Source organism: Ambystoma mexicanum, chromosome 8 (genome assembly GCF_040938575.1).
Source record: "Ambystoma mexicanum isolate Mex_15411 chromosome 8, UKY_AmexF1_1, whole genome shotgun sequence".
Lineage (NCBI taxonomy): Eukaryota > Metazoa > Chordata > Amphibia > Caudata > Ambystomatidae > Ambystoma > Ambystoma mexicanum.
In genome coordinates, this window is record NC_090929.1 from 46,021,923 (window position 1) to 46,042,810 (window position 20,888).

The 20,888-nt window shown below is 50.1% G+C and overlaps 1 protein-coding gene across 7 annotated transcripts in view; it reads left to right on the forward strand.

Moving 5' to 3' along the window:
• The window catches only part of GPR107 (G protein-coupled receptor 107), a 387,352-nt gene that overhangs the window by 300,996 nt on the left and 65,468 nt on the right, over positions 1-20,888 (forward strand). For all 7 annotated transcript variants that reach the window (XR_011268468.1, XR_011268470.1, XR_011268471.1 and 4 more), the window contains exon 17: positions 8,118-8,239. Coding sequence is in view for 1 of the 7 variants with exons in the window: in XM_069609259.1 (XP_069465360.1) it covers positions 8,118-8,239 (122 nt within the window). In the remaining 6 variants the exon portion in view is untranslated. The remainder of the gene's footprint in view (positions 1-8,117; positions 8,240-20,888) is intronic.

The following is a 20,888-nucleotide window of genomic DNA, read 5'->3' on the forward strand; positions in this document are numbered from 1 at the left end:
GCGTTGAATAGTTCAGGACCGCAAAGAGTTTCTGAAGAACTGTGGCCCGACGAGGGCCTCCAGTCATTTTTCTGTGGTCTTTGGGTGGCGGGAAACCCATCGGTACATTCTTCTCGGCGCATCGGCATGCTCGACTTTCTCCGGCGGGATAAAGCGGTCGACGGTGCGGACAAGGGAGTCCTTCGATTCAACAGTCTTTGGCAAAGGAGCGGGCGGCTCCGGTCGTCGGGGGCACGGCGTCAATCGGTCCCCTCTTCTGGGCAACACGGCTTTGACGGGCCTCCAGCGGTTACAGTGATAATCGGAACCCTGGTCGACGACAATGCACTTTGACGGCATCAATGTCCGGGTGCTTCACTTCGTTCTCCTCATCGGTCCCTGTCTCCGGTCGGCAGCCTTTCAAGGGTCTGACTTCCAGGGAGATTCGGCGAAGGTTGGCTGTGCTCGATGGTCCCTCTGAGCATGGGAAGAGGGTGCCTAGCCAGGTCCTCTCTCAGATCAGTCCTCGACAAACTCGACAGCTTTCAGATTGGGTCAAAGCAAATGCAGCAGCAGTTCTTCTTCCAGCTGGGTGTCGAGGATAAGCAGTTCCAGTTACTCTTCAAGTGTTGACTCAGCTTCTGAACAATTTCCAGTGCTGAGGTCCCGAGATATACCTTTCTGCCTCTCATCCACACTGCTGGGTCACACTCAGCAGCCAATCATACAGAAGGACATTCATGCAGTCAGCCAGCCAATCAGGCATATAGTGCATTCAGGCCATACTCCTCTCTCCGACACTCGCAACAAGGAATGTGTATTGGGACAAGTACACACTGCATTCATACCAGTTTTGGGCAGGGCTGGCTCAGTCTCATACCAGACACCCACAATAAGAAGTGCATATTGGTCACACACTCCATTCACCCAAGTCCCACCGACAGGGTGTACCCACAACATAATCCCTGGGAAGGCTCTAGCCAGTCGGGCCTGGACTTCACAACACCATCATATATGGAACTTCCACCCAACAGCCAGTCAGGGGGAAGGGACAGTCGGGGCTTCCCAGGACTTTAGGAAAACAAGGTAACAGGGAATAGGAAGCAAGAGGCCACAGGGGCCACCTGGTTTCCTATCAGGAATCAACTGATTCCAATGGTAGGGCCTGGGTATCCCAAAATGGAGGAGACTCGGAGCACCATTCAAATTCAGCATTGAGCTGCCACCAGCCCATACCCTTCTCTGTGGGCCACACACAGGTTCCCAAAAACATACACTAGGGGCACAGGGTTGCACCCCCACCCATGGGTGCCATAAGGGCATCCCATGGGTTTGTACACCAAACCAAAAACAGGAAGAGCTGCACTGCCAGGAGTCCTACATGGACTCCTGGGCTGAAAATGCAGAATACAAATAAAAAAGGACTACAGAACAAAGACAGGGAGGCCCTGTCCCTCCAATGCATTTCCAGCATCACAGTGGAAGATCACCACTGACGGATGGATGCTGGACGTGCTTGCCCAGGAGAACACCTTGGAGTTCCAGCGCAGGTGTCCTGGTATTCCGCCGGTTCCCCGTGAGGAGTAGCACATCCCTCTGCTCCTGGAAGAGGTACGGAAAGGGGCGATGGAGCCACAAAGAAGACTGAGGGGGCAGAGGGGCTGGAGACCCATCCTGGACCTGCAACGTCTGAACAAATACTTAAAATCCCAACAATTAAGGATGGTCACGTTGCAGCACGTGCTCGGCCAGCTGGAAAGAGGGGATTTCTTGACGTCGGACCTGGAGGACGCCCAATTTCCACGTCCCCATTCACAAACATTGAAAACTAATGTCTACGTTTTGTGGTGCAGGGCCAGCACTACTAGTTCAAGGTCCTACCATTCGGCTTGAAGTCGGCCACAAGAGTGTTCACAAAATGCCTGGCACTGGTGCCAGCCCATCTATGTCTGCAGGGCATGCACCTTTACCCATACCTGGACAATTGGCTGATGAGCGCAAGCTCACAGGAGCTGGCTGACAAACACACAAAGGCAACATCCGACTATTGACAGATCTGGGATTCTCTCAACTATCCGAAGTCCTGCTTAACGCCATCGCAGAACGTGCTGTTCCTCCGTGCCAGACTCAACATGATGGCTTGCCTGGCGTCTCCCTCGAGGAGAGGCTATCAGCCATTCAAGGAAAGGTGCGAAGACTGCTACACTGCGGGCCATCCAGTCGTTTATGGGTATGATGTAGTCCTGCATCCACCTCATCCGTCTCTGCAGGTTGCAGATGCAACCCCAATAAGAATTCTTGGCTGCCCATGTGATAAAGGTGTCTGGACGTTTCACAGACGAGATCCTTCTCAATGAGGATTTCTGGCAGGCGATGGGGGTCCGTGCCCACATCGCCCAAGGCATGGGATTTCAAAACCCCCATACTAGGAGACGGTCACCCCAGATGCCTCCCTGGGAGTTTGGCGGGTGCACACCGGACCTCTGCACACCAGAGGCCTGTGGCTGCCGGAGGAGAAGGATCTGCACAACCTAGAGCTACGGGCAGTGTTCTGGACCTTCAAGTCGTTCCTAAAGTCTCTGAAAGGCAAGATAGTGAGGATCTTCAGACAACACCACCATGTTCTACATCAGGAAGTGGGGAGGGCACTCGATCCCCAGCGCTCTCCAAGGAAGCTCAAGACTTGTGGCACTGGGCTGTCCAGCAGCTGATGTTCCTCGTCCCTCTCCACCTGGTGGGAGTCAAGAACACCATTGCAAACTCCCTCAGCGCTTTGGCCACGAGTAGGAACGTCGACGGGGTTAGTTGGCCCGCCTGTTAGTCGAATTGGGCACACTCCAGATCGAGTTGTTTGCTGCGGCGGAAATCTCCAAATGCCAGAAGTTTGCCAGCAGATTCCACCAGCCGATGAGCTTGGGGGACGCGTTCTCCTTCCTGTGGTCTGTTTCAGTACGCATTCCCTCGTCTGCTACGTGTCATCAACCCACTCTGTTGATGCAAGATGATACTCCTCACCCCGGCGTGGCCGAGGCGTATTTGGTATCCGGATCTTCGCAGCCTATCGGCGTCGCCTCCAGTCAAGTTGCCAGTGTTCCCGATTCTGCTCAGCAGAGGAGGCGCAATCCTTCATCATGACCCCTGATAGCTGAATCTGAAGGCATAGCTCCTGCAGCCTTAGAGTTTGGAGGTTATGAGTTACCAGCGGACTGCAGGGAAGTCCTCCCTAAGGCCAGGGCATCGTCTCCTCAGAAGTTCTACGACCATAAGTGGAAGCATTTTGCTACATGGTGCTGGTCGCAGAAGATTACCGCTCTGGGGCTCAGAGTGCCACTGATTTTTCCATACTTGCTGTCCTTGGCAATAGCTGGGCTTTCTCACACATCTATCAAGGTACATCTGGCGACAATCTCTCGCTACACCAGATCTCCGGAAAGATCCTCGCTGTGGTCCCACAGACTAGTCAAGGAGTTTCGCAAGGGACCTTTCCGATCCTTCCCACTGGTGAAGGAACCTCTCCCGACGTGGGAACTCAACATGGTTCTGAAGAGGCTCATGGAGGCACCTTTTGAGCCTATGCATTAGGCCCCACTCAAGTTTCTCTCGTGGAAGACTGCGTTCCTTGTGACCGACGTCTGGGTGAAATCCAGGCCCTATCCTGCAACTGTTATACACAAATCAAGGGTGGTGCTGTGTGTACACCCCTCTTTCATGCCAAAGGTCCCGTCGGAATTCCACTTCGAGCCTTTGGTGTTGCCAGTTTTCTTCCCAAAACCTTTGCGGGCGGAGAGGGCCTTGCACTGGCTGGATGTTGCTCATGCCCTGAAGTTCTATGTGACATGCACAAAGAGTTTTAGGAAGACTGCTCAATTGTTTGTGAACTTTGGTCCTGTGAACCATGGAAAGGCCTTGTCCATTTGGAGGTGTTTCTCAGGCTGCATCATGCACTGTCATCCGTTGGCGAACCGACCGCTGCTGGGCCGTTTGAGAGCCCACTCCACTAGAGCGATTGCTGCGACGACTGCATTCCTTTCTGGTGTGCCCCTGCTGGACATTTGCAATGCTGCTACGTGGAGGTTCACGCACACCTTCACGTAGTTCTACTGCGTCGACAGGGATTCCATGGAGGAGTCCAGAGGAATCCAAGCAGTGCTACCCAACCTATTTGCTTGATATATTTTATTTGTATCGTGCTCATACACAAGTGTTTCCCCTGTTACCCTCCCTTGACAAGGCAAGGGAGGGTAACGGGAGAACACAACGATCCTACTAGGCCCAGTGACATTGAAAACACGCAAGTGCATGAAGGGGGAGAGTGGAGAGTGTGGGGCAGAGGAGAAACAGATGAATAATAAATAAAAATAAATAGATAATTGAGGCAATAAACGGTGGTAGTGCAGCCAGCCAGTGGCAAGTGCTGTGTTTACGGCAGCAGACTGGGATAGTCTGATAAGTGCTGAAAAAGAAGGAAATGGGGGGGGGGGGGGTTACTGTATGTATGGGTACAGATACAGACCACAGTGCGAGGGGTGGCCAGGAGGCGTGCAGGAGGATGGCAGTCTGAGCAGGGGACAGAAGGTGGCCAGGTGCACAGTGCCCAAGAGGGCAGATCAGCAGGGGAGAGGGGGAGCGAAGGCAGAAGCAAAGAGGAAGGTCTTGAGGTGAGTCTGTTCCAGAGGTAAGTGTTGATTGCTTCTGTTGAGCCTTGCCACCTCCTGTGGTTGTGCATGCGTGTACTGCTGTGTATTTGATATTCGTGAACATGTGAATCCATGCCAGACCCCATGCTGGAGAAGGTTTAAGTTACTTAACTGTAACTATTGTCCTCCAGCATGCGTCTGGCATGGAGTCACAAGTGAACCCTCTCTCCGGCCGCTCTGCGGCTCTTCTTGGATATACTGCCACTTTACATGCTTGCCAAATCTGAAGGTGGCTGCCAGAGGCTGGGGTTAAGGAGAAGTCTGTCATTGGATGGGGGCAGTATGACCCAGAGGACAGTGATTGGTTGAGAGGATTAATGCAGTTTTAAAGTTAAAGTAAAACTGTTGTTTTTTTTTTTCTTTTGCTGAGGATTCCCAGCCTGACAACGGGGAATATTCATGAGCATGTGAATCCATGCCAGACCTATGCTGGAGAATAGTTGCAGGTAAGTAACTTAAACCATACTTATCATATTTACTATTATATTAACAATTTTTGACACTACGATATTCATATCTGGGTACTCCTTCATAATGGTGGAACAAAGACCAAAAACTGCGTCCAATGTAGCAGCAATCTCATCCAGTTTATTGGGTGTACATATCAAATCCTCTTCAAGGGTTTGTGACAAATACTAGCTTTCCAGATTATTACTGTCATAATGAGATGTTGCATGGTCAGTTACTTGAGCCAAGGTGGTACTTTCAGGCGAATGACTTTCACTATAAGGACGAGGAGCGACTGCAAAACGTGATGAATCAGGTGAAACTGAGAAATTGCTGCCAATAATATTAAGACCCTCAACTGCGTCAAGCATCTTCTCCTTTTCCCTCTAATGCCAGGGGGTGGATGCAGCAATCTCAGATTGCCTCTTAAACTCATAACAAGTTCAACAATGAGTTGTTGTCCACCATAGAGACGGATGTACTTATCCGTGCATATATTTGGTTCACTGACTTCCAAGGTATTTATATTGAGCCCGTTGTTGGCTGTGAAATTTAGGTACGAAGTACCCAAACTTTTAGGTTGCATCTTTAGCGTAGCCCACAGGATTGTTTCTTTACATTCTGACAGTTGTTGAATTCAGCAGCCCCTTAGCCTTTTTCTTTTGCACACACATACACTGGGGCGGAGTGTCATTCCACAGAAACCAAACTGCGGCTTCTTTTCTTGGGTTTCGAGGGGCATAGCTAATTAACTAAATAGCCCACACTTAGGAAGAGAGAATTCGGGATGTGAGGGGAGGGAATAAAGGGTCCGAGTTGACTTCCAATAAACATCTAAAATGCGTACATGCAAGTCCTATCAAGAGGACTCACCCAGAACTCAGAAATATCGGCAAGTTTCATCCAATCAAACAGCTACCACTCCAAACTGCAGTTACACTTTTTCCTTCACGCGTGCATTCGTGCTGACCTGGGGATTTTTATGAGGAAGGAGGCAGCAGCCTCCCACGTCGAGCACCGAGCTCCCAGGCTGGAGTAGAAGAGTGCAGAAAATACAAGCCGCTTTAACCACATTCAAACTGTAATCCTCTGCAAAACTGTAGTTACCCCTTTTCCTTCACTTTCCCCTGTGCACAGTAATCCAGTAGTCCTGGCAGTACTCCTGAAGCACTTGCTGACCCAGAACAGCTCTTGAGGCAAGATGCAATTGAAGTGCTGCCCACGCTCTCAAACAAAGTGACACACGTTAAAAAACAGAGGGAGAAGTATGCAAAGAAGTAATGCAGACTCGTGGCCTCCAAGGGTCTAACTGCCAACTGGCACTCACAGTGCACTCTAAATGGGGGGGGGGGGAAGTACAGGGGTACAGAGACCTCAAAGCACCACAGACTACTAGGATCTAACAAAGGTTGGGAGGGGCTGAATGTGCGGGGTGCTGAATGCACGCACCACCACATTCCAAGGTCCAGAAGCTTTGTCACCTGTGGCACTGCTCTGCGGGTCAGGAGAATCACCTGATGTGCTTCCCGCTGCACCCGGCTCTGGACGCGGGAGGAAACCTTTCTGTTTAGCTCGTTTGGCGTAGCCAATTCATCTCTCTGCCATTAGAGGAAAGCACCAAAAAGCATGTTGAGCCGCACTTCCCTGACTCAAGTTGCAGCTGCCTGAAACTCTCCTGCTTAGACCAATCCTAAAGTTATTGCACACTGAACTCATCTCCTTGGTCGCCAATCAGGGGACACTTTCCCCAGCCGCGTAGGACCACAGTGTCAGAGAGAAAGCGACAACAGAAGTTGCCGTCCTGACCCATGAAGAAGAAACCAAACAAGCAATTTACTGACCCAGTGCCGCAGTCCCAACACCGCAAAGGTAACAGGAAGTGCGGGAGACCTAGGGAGCATAGAGAGTATAATAAACACTATACTGCTACTCGTCCCAGTGAAAACCCAAGTAACAAAAATAGCAAGACTCACTGGGTTAATCACACTCGTCCCAGTGAAAGCCTAAGCATCCTGAAGAGCAAGAGTCATTACTGGCTCAATCCTACTCTCCCTAGTGAGACCCAGTTTAACCAGAAGAATGAGGACCATTAGTGTGTTCATCAAAGGCGTCCCAGTGATGAGAGTAAGAACTCCAAGAGTACAAGTACTTATAATATTCAAGATACAAGTTGGTTGTTGGACGAAGAGATTGTGGAAGTTGTGTGCGAAGCCCAAAGAGAAAATCTCAGGTGTAAACAATGTATTTAAACAGAACTTTGAAAAGTCAAGAGGAGAGGAAACTGCTAAATGAAGTAAGAACAGATTCAAATGATAGCCAAGAACTGTCTCAAGATTCTTGCTGAGAAAGGGTGTCATTCTCCTGGCTTCAGTTTTGATATCGGTGGTGGGGTCCGAATAGCTAAGATTCGGTCAGAGGATGGACTATTTCTTTTGGACTTTACTGCTGGCAGACAAGCACCCCAGTTAGTTGTTGGGAATCCCGTAGATTGCACAAAGTGAGGCATTTTCTTGTTTGAATAAACTCCGTTATAAAATGGAAAAATCTAGTCTCTCCTTCCGAACCTTCACAAATGCCAGGGCTCCAGTTGATGCCCAGGATTCACCCTCAGTCTGCCTCAGTAGGTCAATGCTCTGGTTGCTTCTGGTGTCTGGGCAGGCCACTGCTTCAAGTTGCTTCCTGTGTACATGTCTAGGTTGTTCACTGTGTAGGCCACTGCTCCAGCATTCTGCCCAAGTGTGGGTAGATCACTGCTTCTTCCTGCCTTTGATTGTATGTCTCTGCCTGTTCTGTAGTGCTCCAGTTTGCTTCGATACACATGTGCAGAGTGGTCTTGAAAAGGCAGCAGTAACAATGGCTCAGGTTACGCTGACTCTTCTTTTGAGGGGAAACTGATTTGCTGACACCCAACAACAGTTGGAGTGAAACCCTTGTGCCGAACAGACTGATCACAAACCAAAATTAATGTTTCTTTTCTGAATGTTTCTTCCACAGCTGTTGGATGAGTTGGCCACATTGATTTTCTTCGTCCTAACTGGGTACAAATTCCGCCCGGCATCCGATAACCCCTACCTGCAGCTGCCTCAGGATGATGATGACTTGGAGATGGAAGCTGTGTGAGTGGAGAGCTCCTGCTTTAGTTTACATTTGTCCACATAGCCGTTGTCTAGCCTACCAGATGCTTTGCCCAGTTGCATCGTCTGGGTCGTGAGGATGGCTAGGAGGAGGTAACTCTGGGCTGAGCTGTGGGGGCAGAGGGGGTGTATTCTTTCTGTTTAGCAGCATGACCCTTTGTGACCCTTAAGAACTCTGATTTGGGGGGGGGGATAATGATGGGTGTACTGAGTTGTAAACCAAATCCCGAGCCAGGTCTTAAAGCAACTTGAGTGATTTACTGGAATACCCGTAGGAAGCAGGGGAGGATTGGGGTGCTTTAGTAGAGCTTTGTATTGGACTCGGACCAGCAGGAATTTCTGCTGAGCATTCTTGCGTGTTGGTGGATCTTTGTGTAGAAGAGCGACGGTGCTGTGAGACTGCGGGAGGTGTGCTGGCAACCTTCTGTGCTGGTCCCAAACCTGAAATGGCCCCTTCAAAGCTCTGTTATCTTCTCCCATGCAGCCCTTCCATGCCCATCAGCTGTTTGCACTCCTTACCCCGTCTGTATTACTTCTTTACTTCTTGTCTTGCCCCATCCTCCTGCCACGGGTTCCCTACTGCTTCACATTTCCACAAACCTTTCCCATTTTGTTTAATTCTTCCCATAAACCACCTACTTTGGTCTGCTCTCGCTTTTCTTCTACCCTTTCTGCCCCCTCTCCATCACCCCATTTTAAGTCTCTCTGCAACTCAACCCCTTGAGGCTGCTTCCTGCACACTGGCTTGCTCACCTTCCTGCACCCACGTCCTCTTCCCCCCCAATCCCCCTTCAGTGCTGCATTCTAGCCCACTATTTTCCAGTTCACACATTCCTATTTACTCTCCAAACGTGTTTCACATTGCCCACCTTGTCATTGGGTCCCTTCCATTTCTGACCTTGCCATTGGCTTTTCTCTCGTTTCTCCATTGTTCGTCGTTCCATCTTCCCGTTGCCTCTTCTCCCTATTGTCACCCATCTACCCCATTTTGTTCCATTTCCTTCTTGCCCCAATGTTCCCCCTTCCCCCACCACTGTTTACCCTACCCGTTGGCCACCCCCACCCCCTGTCCCTTCCAGTTGAGCCCATTCTGTCCCCTCTTTTCTCGGTTGTTCCTCTTCTCTCTCGCTCCCATTGTCAACCCAGCCACTCCCCTTGTCTCCATTGTTTGCCATCTCCCCATTGTTTTGAGAGAACCCTGCCAGGTGCCATAGCACCTTTTTCCCGTTGTATTTCTCAGCCCTTTTACCAATGTGGCCATTCTCCCCCTCTTTCATGCCAAAACGTCTTTGTTCTGTTACTTGCTGTTCTGTCGTCCTATTTGACTGTACCTTCCCACCGCAATGTCTGGATTTGTACCATGTGGTGGCAGTGCCGTAAATGGAGAAAATGTACTGTGGGAACCCTCTAGTTGTAGAGTAATGGAAGTGGTGCCTGCGTTGCATAAAATCAAAGTGCATTTTGGCAATATAAGAATGAGCAGCAATTTCACAATTATGTCTGCAATAGTAATTCAAGCATGCACACACCCTCTGAGCATGTAATGCCCACTAGACGTGTTACTAATTTCCTCTGCATCAATACTCAACCTAATCATTACATTTCAAAGGCCATGCACTACTTTGAACCATTTCACCATTTGTATTTGGGCTGTCCTGGTGAGCAAAAGACAACGTTTCAATGGTACTTCTAAACCTTTTGCCAATCGCTGCAGCCCGACGGTCTCCTGGAGCGAGTTTAAGCAGCACAGAAACTAATTTGCAGTCTAGGGTACAGAGCTTCCTCAGTCTGGGGGCTTGAGGGTCTCGGAATTCCATGTAACGGCGCACCAGCGTTCAGGTCCAATTCCTCTCATGCATGCTAGGTTTGCTTGTGTTCCTCTCCCATTCCCTGTCCTTTTGACCTCTGGTGCCCTATGCTTAGCTTGCTTGACCCTCCACCATTGCTCATTCCTTGCCCCTCGCGGCCTCTGGTGCCCGGAACTCTGCATGATTGGCTCTCCACCATTGCTTGCGAACTGGCCCCTCTGCTACACCCTGTGGCCCCATCCTCTGTCTCTGCCACCTAGCGCTCTATATGCTTGGCACTCCCTGCCCAAACATTCCCACCACTCACCGTGCCTCTGATGGCCTGGCCTTGCTCTGCTTGCCACATACTATCAATTTTCCCATTCACTGCCCACCGGTTCCCTTCTCTGGGCTTGCTTGCTACACTTTCCCCCAAGGCCTGTTCACTGCCACCTCTATACTTCCGTTCCATGATGTTGCCTGCCCCTTGGCCCGTTCACTGCCTTTTCCTGCCTCCAATGCCCTGTGACGCAATTCCTTGGCACACACTGTCCCACGGTCCATTCACTGTCCCCCTCCCTCTCTCCCTTTGATGCACAGGGCTTGCTTGGCACTCCCTGTCCTGTTGCTTCTTTACTGCCCTCAGCATCTGGCACACTGTTCTGGGCCAGTTTGCCCCTCTCTATACCATGGGCATTCACTGCCCTGGCCCCAGCTTACTTGGCGCTCCCTGGGAGATCTATACATCTGCCCTACTCTATGCCTTTCTGAGCCCTGATGTGGGCTTGCTTGCCCCCAGGATCCGTTACTTTGCCATCAATGCCTTCCGTGTCTCGTCTGCTTGCTTGGCTCTCCTTGTCCCTTTGATCATTCTCTGCTTCCGTGTTGCTGCTGTCATCACGTGGACTTGCTTGCACTTCCTGTTGCATGGTTTTCACTGCCCTCCTTGTTCTGGGCTTGATTGGCTTCCCCAGTGGCATTGCCTATTTAGTGCCCCCCTCTTTGCCTCTGCTACCATGCAGTGGGCCTGCCTAGCTCTTTGCAGTTCTCTGGTGACGGAACCTTCTGGGTCTTTCTTAGTGGCAGGCTCCTAGTCCTGTTCTGGCAGCGAGGCACAGGACTTGGAAGCTGCTCAGAGAGCATTCTCCCTCCTTCACCTCGGGCATAATGGACTATTTCTCAGCAGAAAGGTTTTTTCCTAGGGCATCTCTGGTCTGCTTTGAATCTTTCTGAATCTTCTCTTCCTGTCTCCCCAATAGTACAAATAAAAATATCCCTGCTTCTTTGTGAGTGGACATTGACCTCTGATGCGCTGCCAGTTAATCTTCTTTCACCTCCTACTGCATCCAGTACCCTCCACCACTTTCAGTCCTCTGCACGTATCCACCTCCTACTGCACCCCAGTCCCTCTACCACTTTCAGTCCTCTGCACGTATCCACCTCCTACTGCACCCCAGTCCCCTCCGCCACTTTCTGTCCTCTGCACTTATCCACCTCGTTCGGCACCTCCACCCCCTCCACTTCACCACCTTCAATCCTCTACACGTATCCTCCACCACCTGCTCCGCTAGCGTTTTTATTTATGTCTCCACCACCTCCTACACCTTTTTGGCCTCTGCACTCCTCGTGACTTATTTGAGTATTTGCACCCGGGGGAAGACCACTCAGCCAATCAAGTGGCTGGAACAGTGGGTGAGAATATAGAATACCCGCCCCTTCCCTGGGTGGTGCCTTTTTCTTTTCATTGTTTCAATGCGGGAGAGCCACTCGCTGTTCCCTCCCTCTCCACCCCCCGTCCTCCACAGTGCTTGGAATCAAGGGGTAGTTGGCAGGAAGGAGAAGGGCAGCCACAGACTGCCAGTGGAACGTAGACTTCACATAGAGAGCCCAAAGGATAAGGCCACCTAAGGTGCGCAACAAGGAAGCACCAACCTCCTCTGCCCTTTAAGACGCTCCCAACCAAATCAGCTAGCAATCAGACTCCAAGACCCCTGCCCCATGACCGTGCCTCCAAGACCATAACCACAGAACGCTAAAACCACAAGCCGAAGAACTACAACAAAACTTTGTGTCGGCAGTGGCTAAGAGCCCCTGCAATCCAAACACAATGCAAATGCATGAAACTACAAGATTTCAGAGGACAACAATATGCCACAACACAGAACAGGGCAATGCACAGAGAAAACTGTGAAAACGTAAACCAAATGGAAACGCACCATGCCACTGCACCAAAAAACACACACAGGAACGGAACACACACCTATAAGCATGACAGAAAACAGAACAAACTAAAAAAAAAATATATATATATCTTTATACTTAACACCATACCTCGCAACGGACCACTCACCAGAATAATGTACAACCACGCTAAACACTCCAGCAATATACCAGTGTAAAGGAGAGGCATGGTTACCCCCCCCCCCTTTACACCACATATATATGTGGAGGGGTTTAGAGAATATTATTTGGGGGGGCTGCAGGGGTCTCACCACACATACATGAGGTGTAAAGGTTTAAAGTCTCAATTTTCAGCTATCGCAATAATCGCATAGATCCATCGAAATTACAGGGATTACAACTGGAAAACGATTCCACGAACTTGCATCCTCCAAACGTCTCACCTGGTTGTATCCGCTGGTGACATCACAAGCGAAGTTACATCTCAAAAAACCTATCAGGGAAGGGAATTTGTTAATCGAGGAAAGCTACATATACATCCTATAGGGGTTAGTGGATCACCATATCTGGTGGCTCCTCCTTGCATTACCTCTAAATGTCAGGAATACAAAATTGCAGGTTAAACTAAAGGTTAATTGGCTTACGCAATGGTGTGCTTAACGTGAAAGGCAGTCGGGAGTGGGCAGAGCAGGTCTTCTTAGCCTTGGGGCCTTGGACGGCTACCAAACCAAGTGAAACTCTAAAGGTGGGGAACGAACAGGAAGGTGCTCTGTGTTCCCTGCAATTTGCCATCTCTGATCGCCTGAGACGGAACATCCAGCTTTGAACCTGTATAATAGTTCAATCTTTCCACCTTATTTTCGATGGGAACAGCTTTCCCTCATCCACCTCGAATGAATAGGCTCTGGCCTGTGTTTTCACGTCACGCGTGTAGGGACCACGAAATGGAGCTCTTCTGCTTGTAATTATGAGGAATTTATGCTGCATCCCTCACAGGTGCTTTATTGCCCTGACTAACTGAAAACCTTCCATCTGCACTTGTCCTTGGCAGAGCTGTGGACAGTGTTAGTGCTCGGAGCCCTGTCTGCATGCCTTGACTGGATCAGTCGGTCAGCCTTTCCCCACTCATTCCAATGCGCCTATGGCATCCATCTTTGTTTTATGGCTGTCCTTATGAGTCGCAATTAAGCAGGAGTAAGCTTGTTATACGTAGTCTCAAGCCTCTTGCTGTTTCGGCTTAGCAAAATGCATGTGTCTCAGTCCTCTGTCATAAGCATTTGTTTCATGTCCATCTGCAATAAACTATTGTGTTTTTGTAGCCTCGTGCATGGATGCCTATATGCTTCATGTCTAATGCATCTATGTCATGGTATCAGTGATGACTGTGATGCCAGTAATGGGGTCATCAGCTTTTTCAAGGTTATAGTCCCTCAACTTGTTTTATCGAGGACAACTGCATTTCCTCCACGTTGTCCATCTGGTATGGCTTAAATGGCTGGCTGTGTGAATAGCGTTTTTCACATCTGCGGTACATCAGTGATGGTGTGAAAGGGCCCAGGAGTTGTATGCATCTCTCGTTTCTTTGAATTCGGTCTGAGAGGTGGGCAGGGGTAGTGAGGGCCAAACTTGGGCTCCCCTTTTCAACAGGACCCCACAGGAAAAGAGCAGAAACACCAGAGACTAAAAACACCTTCACTCCATATATCACCAAATCTCTACGGCACCAACGGCAACAAGATACAGAAGAGGAACAATAAGTAGGGAACCCAATAAGAAACCTAGTGTCATGATCACTACCAAGTTGTCAGGGAACTCTGCCTCCCCCCCGCCCCCCGGGGTGTTAGACACCAGACCACCAATATGGGGGCTAAATGGGTGGTAGCCTGGCGCTCCTTGCATTTATTATCGTCACAGAAGTTCTGTAAACATTGAGGATTAGGTACTTCCTGGTACTCTTAAGATGGCCGCCTAGTCGGCCTCCCACACTTCCAGGGAGAGCTCTAGTCATTGAGCGTGGCTGCCTATTTAAGCCACGGCAAAGAGTGAGCCTGTGCTTTGCGTTGTTTGCTGAAAAGGAAAGACACAAACAGTTACTACTTTCAAAAGAGGACATCTGACAAAATAGTCACCAGGTTCTGCAGCGGCTTCCTCGTCCACTTAAGTAGCTGGCTGCCTTCATGGAACTCCTCTAACTTCAGCTAATGAGGCACTATTGAAAATTACAAAAAACACATTGCAATCTAATCAACGCAAGATCAGTGTCCAAACATGCTACAGAGATCTATGACCTACTCTACAACGGTGAAAATTACCTCCTGTTCATCACAGAAACCTTGTTACATGACAACTACAAAGTCACACTACACAGCTGTCTACCTGACAACTTCAAATGCACACAGGTAAATAGAAAAGGAAAAAGAGGATCATGACTTGCAGTAACCTACCAAGAAAACCTGAAAATTAAAACGGCTGTCCCGCTGAACATCAAATTGAGAATTCCTCATCCTTCACCTGACAGCGGATTCAAAAGTAAACCTCACATTCATACTCTATAGACCACCGACCTACAACGCAACCTTTGAAGACTCCTTCATAGAAGCCATCGCGAACCTGGCCATCAAACACGATCACTTGATAATCCACAGGGACTTCAACATATTGTTTGAAGAGAACGCAAACTCACCGAAGTCACTAACCAAGCGGCTTGAGACACAAACTTGGCCAGATGGTTAAAGGAGGGACACGCATAGTGTCATACATTGTGGTGTGCTAGGGTTCCCGCTTTAGAGTTGTGGGTTGTTGTCGGGGCTATTTAGTGGTGGTAATCCCTCTTCCACCCTGTGCTCAGACTAATGCGTGTTTACCTCCTGGTGTGTAGCCACCATCGCCTCCCTGGCCCCCTTGACAGGGGTGGGAGGCTCTTCCCTGTGCCCTTGAGCTGTCTTGGCCCTGTAGTTTATATATTCGGTCGACACCTTTCCATTTCAATTCTAATGCCCTCCGTCTGTGGATCTGCTCGGGACGCTCCTATCGCTCTCCTTAGTTTCCAGTAGGGCCCTCTGGGAACGGATGCACCTGGGTCTCCTACCCATTCTGAGGTCCCCCGCTTCCTTGCACTTCGTCGTGGTCTGGCCTAGTCCCCTGTCTTTCCATTTGTGTGTTCATTCCATGGGTGTGGGTGTTGCTCATTCGCTGAGGGGGTATGTGCCACATGTGGCCAAAGCTGAGGGGGCACAATAAAGTATTGCCACTAACCAACCCCACCCAGAAAACTCATCCTGCTGCTTACACCTCTAAAACTCTAAACACAACCAGACCCCTACAGCACAACAAACTTCACGCGCTTCACTACACCGCATCAACTAAACAAAATGTACATAGCCTATAGCCTCAGACAACAGCACATGACGACCACTGACCGAAATTTCACACATACTCAGCGAGCATTGTAAACCGGACTGAAGCTGTCAACAGCACATTACAGCTCGCGTGTGCTTTTTCCCTGCTCAGTCCTACTAACTTACCCCCTCCACCCCCACACCTTACCCTCTTGCTTTTAATATCCACCAGGGGATATTAAAAGTGATGCACAGTATAAATATCCTTCAACATAACATGCCCTGCCAGTCGAGCAGGCATGGCTGTTAAGGGTCCACAGCCCGAGCTGAGGCCGGATTTTTGCTCCGTCTGGCGGGCCAGTAAATGCCATGTCTGCACTCCTACCTGGGCATGAAAGCCACATTCAACCCTCTCCCCTCCTCGTCCATCTTGAGCCCTCTCCCCTCCTCGTGCGTCTTGAGCCCTTAGGCAGAGTAGTGTGTGCTTGCTTTGCTCATCTTACCAGATCCCTACCTAAATAATAAATCGGACCAATTATGTTTATGGAAAAAGTTGTAGGCCGTAGGCATTTTATTTTCTTACAGAAAATACAAAACAACAAAAATCAGTATACTGCCATATGCTTTTGGGCACCTTGTGTGTTGGTATATGGCAGCCAATCAAAACTCTGAAACAGAAGAGCTCCACACAGACTAGTGGTGATTCGTGCTTTCATCCTCAAGCCACACCCTCAGGTGGCAGTATTAGGCTATACTGCAACCACTAGAAGGGATTCCCATGAAATGATTGCACAATAAAAACACTCAATGAGAAATGAGCGAATTACTTTTGGTCGAATATTTGTTTAAGTAATGCGAGAGGCGGATCACGCCCCCCCTCCTTCACGTATTCCCATACCCCACCCTCGATCTATATATTAATGCAAATGTACAAAAATCCCTAACAAATTCGATAAAAAAGAAGACAGCCATTTCTCATTCGGTAATGTTGCACTGGATTATTTCTGCGGATACCCCAGAAGGCAGTGTGTGCTTAGTGGTATTTCCCCAAGCACATGTCCAAACAGTTCTTTTGCTGGCAGTAAGAAAGCCAATCACACTGACCAATAATGCAGCGCACGCCACAAAACTAACAAGGTACTAGGGCTTGAATGCTAGGAGTCACTAGGCAATGGTACTAATTTTAGTGATCCAGAAAGCACACGCAACGTGTGTAGTCAGGGAAATTCTCTCGCACAGACTGTGCTCCCTGCCTGGCCCTTCGTTTGAATATGGGGCGACACAGAGGGATGGGCTCCACCACCAGCTAAAAGATATGGAGCCCAAGGGAGTTATGGCGAGGATCTCTTCACTCCCCACATGAGCCGCACTACCAGTGCTGTACCTATTAATCAAGCTCCACCTGTAGAAGAGAGCCATGTATCCAGAGTCCCCACGAGTAACGACGCTCACAGCTCACAGCCACAGAATGCGGGAAAGACACTGCTCCGGAGGGCTCTGTGCAGGAACTTCTCTGTATATGCTCCAGATCACATAACCAACTAAGTCTAACATGAACGAAGATTTAGACCAGTCTACGAGGGCAAACTAGCTTTTAAGAGTCTTGGGGCGTGGCATGCAGACTGTGCTTTCAGGCAAGTACACAAATCTGATCTTGTAGGACGTGTGCAGACAAGCAAACCCGAGAGCAAGGGTGATTGCAAGACAGAGCAAAAAAACTATGAAACAAGCTCCGGCCGCAAAGGCATGACCAGAGCCCTATAGACAGCCAGGTATGGAAGCAGACAGAGGTGGGTGTTTGGAGCAGCGAAGTGGAAGGAGGTGGAAGGGGGAGGGCTCAAGATGCACGAGGAGGTTAGAGGGCTCAAGACACACGAGGAGGGGAGAGGGCTCAAGACGCACGAGGAGGGGAGAGGGCTCAAGACGCACGAGGAGGGGAGAGGGCTCAAGACGCACGAGGAGGGGAGTGCCCCAGGCCCTGGGCCGCATGAAATGCGTGACGATGGAGGGCATGGGAGTTTAGACGCGGGGTGGGGGGAAACGGCGCGAAAGCAGTAGGGAGGGGCGTCCGAACGGCGCCACAAGAAACAAAAGCCCAGGAAAGGGCAGGAAACGGCACCTGGGGAAGGTGCGAAATATAACAGCAAGGGGCCAGGGGGGAAACCCGGCCCCCAAGAAGGAACAAAAGGCCTGGGGTGTATAAGTAAACCAGGAAAAGGAGAGGCGGCACAAACCAGGTAAAGAGCTCACCTCTCTCGGGTAGGCTCTTAGTGCCTGGATAAGGGGAAGGAAACACGTTTGCTCTTGCGGGCTCACTGTTTGTTCCTCGTTTGAACATGCAGGCATCGTTTCACCTGTGTCGGAGAGCGGGTCCGACCAGCCTGGCAGGACCACGAGAAGACCACCACTGGCGCAGCAAGTACCATGAGGAGGCGGGAAGCAGCAAAATTAAAGGAAGATCGTGTTTTCAAGGAAGTCTCTGAGGAGGTGTTAGCCCTGCAGAAAGAAGGAAGTCAGACAAGAAGGAGGGGGGAAGAAATGGCAAGAAGAGCCCAGGATTTCAGTGAACTGGCAACCAGGCAAGACACTCGCCTCGTTCGGGTAAGTGTTTTGGGACCTGGACAAGGGAAAAGGAACCGGTTTGGAAACGCCAGCTGAGGAAGGAAGCATAACCCGGATGGGTGTCGCCCAACGCAGCAGAAAGCAGTACGTGCGTTTTCTTCGTTCGGGTCCTTCCCTGGGTGACTGTTCCCGAGCAAGAAGATGTGCTACAACAGAAGAGGAAGGGTTCCAGTTGTCTCGGGATTCCAGCGCAGAGGCAATATGGTGGCAGCCAGTCAGGTAAAGGAGCAGAGTAATGCGAGGGATGAAAGCGGGACTTCAGCGCTGGGGGCCACTGTAGCCTCGTGTAAAGGGAAATGTCGAGCAGTAGGTGAGCACTTTGGGGATTTAATTCACGCCACTGGCCCTGGGTAACACTCACCCTCCCTCCCTCCCTCCCTCTGCTTGCCTCGCCTGGGGGGGTTGCATGGGGGATTTCATAGTCGAGTGCACAAGGACCACTGTAGGGTCGCAGCTACGAACTACAAGGGGGTGTGGAGATATGCTCCCTAGCGGCTGCATAGCAAAGAGGTCAATGCTTGTATGGGCGGCTATGCGGCAGACGTAGTAGAAAGGCACACAGCATTGGTAGCTTCCAATGTTGAAGTAAAATGTAAATCTGCTCTTACTATGAACGCCTGGAGTTTCTCTAATCTCTGGTGATCAGAAAAAGTGTGTGCGTTTATTGCCAGTCTGGGTGCACTAGGGGGATTCTTTGCTGATCATTTTGCGTGCGTGGGGGTGTAATGATTCTTTTTCAGTCAAAAAACTGAACACTTCACGAGAGATTTTAGAACCAGTATTGTTAAATGATAGCATGTGGGCCAGCGCGGTGAACAGGGGTGCCCACGGTGACCACCCTCGGTAACGCGGCTTGGCACGTTGTAACAGGGGTGCAGCTCCGAGCGCAGTGATGTGGAAATAAGCGAGGCAAGGCGAAAAAGAAAATGGCCGAGGTAAGAACAAAGAGGGCAAAAGGAAGGCAGCAATTGGGCCGAGAAGGCAGAAAAAGTGTTTGGTAGCCGAAACTGGGCGTCCTACGGCAGGACAGGGCAAGGGAAAATGTCGCCTTTGCTGAGTGAGGAGCCCGGCGGCAGGAGAGGGGGCACTACCATCAGGACAGAAGAAAAATTGGAAGTAAATGGTAAAGAGGTTAAGCCCAGGCATCACTGGTACGGGAAAGTCGCCCAGAACCAGGGACAGGAAGAGGAGAAAGCCGAATAAATACAGGGAGGAAGGGGTTTCCACAATCGAGGGAGAGAGCAGCGAGGAGGAAGAGAGGGGCAGGTCCAATTCCACTAGGTGACCCAGGGGACCTGGGACACAGCCCGCAAGGGGGATGTATGAAAGGAATACGCAAAGACAGGTACAACAACAGGGGAGACTATGATATTGACAGGGAATCGCTTAAGGTCAGGGGAACAGAACCTTTGGGGCAGTCAATCGGGGACACAGAGGACGGCAGAGTAGCAAAGTAACATACCACCAACGGCTCAAGGGGGTGGCACGGGAGATATCGGGAAAACATAGCTGGGAGCATGGAGCATAAGCAGAAGGGCAGAAAAGGGGAAATTCCAAAGTGGTCAATAAGAGCAGTTATTGGCAGTGGCAGATCAACCACGAGGAAAAGATGGCTTGGGGGCAATAGTTGGCAACCGTAGGGCAGAGAACGGCCACACCAGGGAAGGCATGGGTTCCGCAAATAAACAGTGGAAATAATGGAAAGGCTAGCCATAAGGCTGGAATAGAAAAGGAAAAATATGGCCACGGGTATGGCAGGAAAATAACGCCCATACCGGGAAAGGCAGGGTTTCCAAGAATAAGCATCGGAAGTTCGACTGGAAAGGAAAGAACGGGTGGCTACAAGGTCGACTCAAAAGAAGTGGGAGAAAACACAGAACGGAACGGGTCATTGACAAAATGACCAGGAACGCCCTAACGTATTAAACGGGTAAGCAGTACGAAAGGCATATAAAAGATGTGTTGGTGGAAAACAGGTGTGCAAGAAGTGGAAAAAATTTAAACCGTAAAAATGTGTGAATTTCTGGAAGGGCCAAAGGGAGAAAAAAAGCTGGGCTGCAGCACTGCTAGCGGCGGTGGCATATACCACAAAAGTGGCAGGTATACCGGATCCAACCGACAGCGCTAGAATAAAATATGCTATGAGAGGATGGGCTAAATTAGAGAGGAAGAAACCAGATAGCAGAAGCCCGGGGGAAGTAAATAATCCTGTTAAGTGTTACGAGATACATGCAGCAGCACGTACGAAACCGCGCTGGTCAGGGCAGCATTCGCGCTGGCATATTACGGGGCTTTCAGGGAAGGGGAGCTGGTGGCCAGTAATACGGTGGCAGGAGACGGCCTGGCAAGGAGGGATATTAATATGGGAAACAAGGGGATGTCTATAATGTTAAAGAAATCTAAAACAGACCAAACGGGGAAGGGGAGAGGAATAGACCTCAAGTGCATCAGAGAGAAGGACCATTGTCCCAGATGCATCACCCAAGAATTCCTGGATCTCCGACCAGAGGTCGACGGGCAGCTACTAGGGACGGCAGCGCAATCAGCAGGTACCAGTTTCACGAGGTATTAAAACAGGCGGTGGCCAAAGCAGGATGGGATCCAGCTGAGTTTGGAACACACTCATTCAGGATAGGGGCGGCAACCCTGCGTGGGGCCTGGGAGCAAAGGGAGTGAAAAGGATTGGGGGGTGGAAGTCGCAAT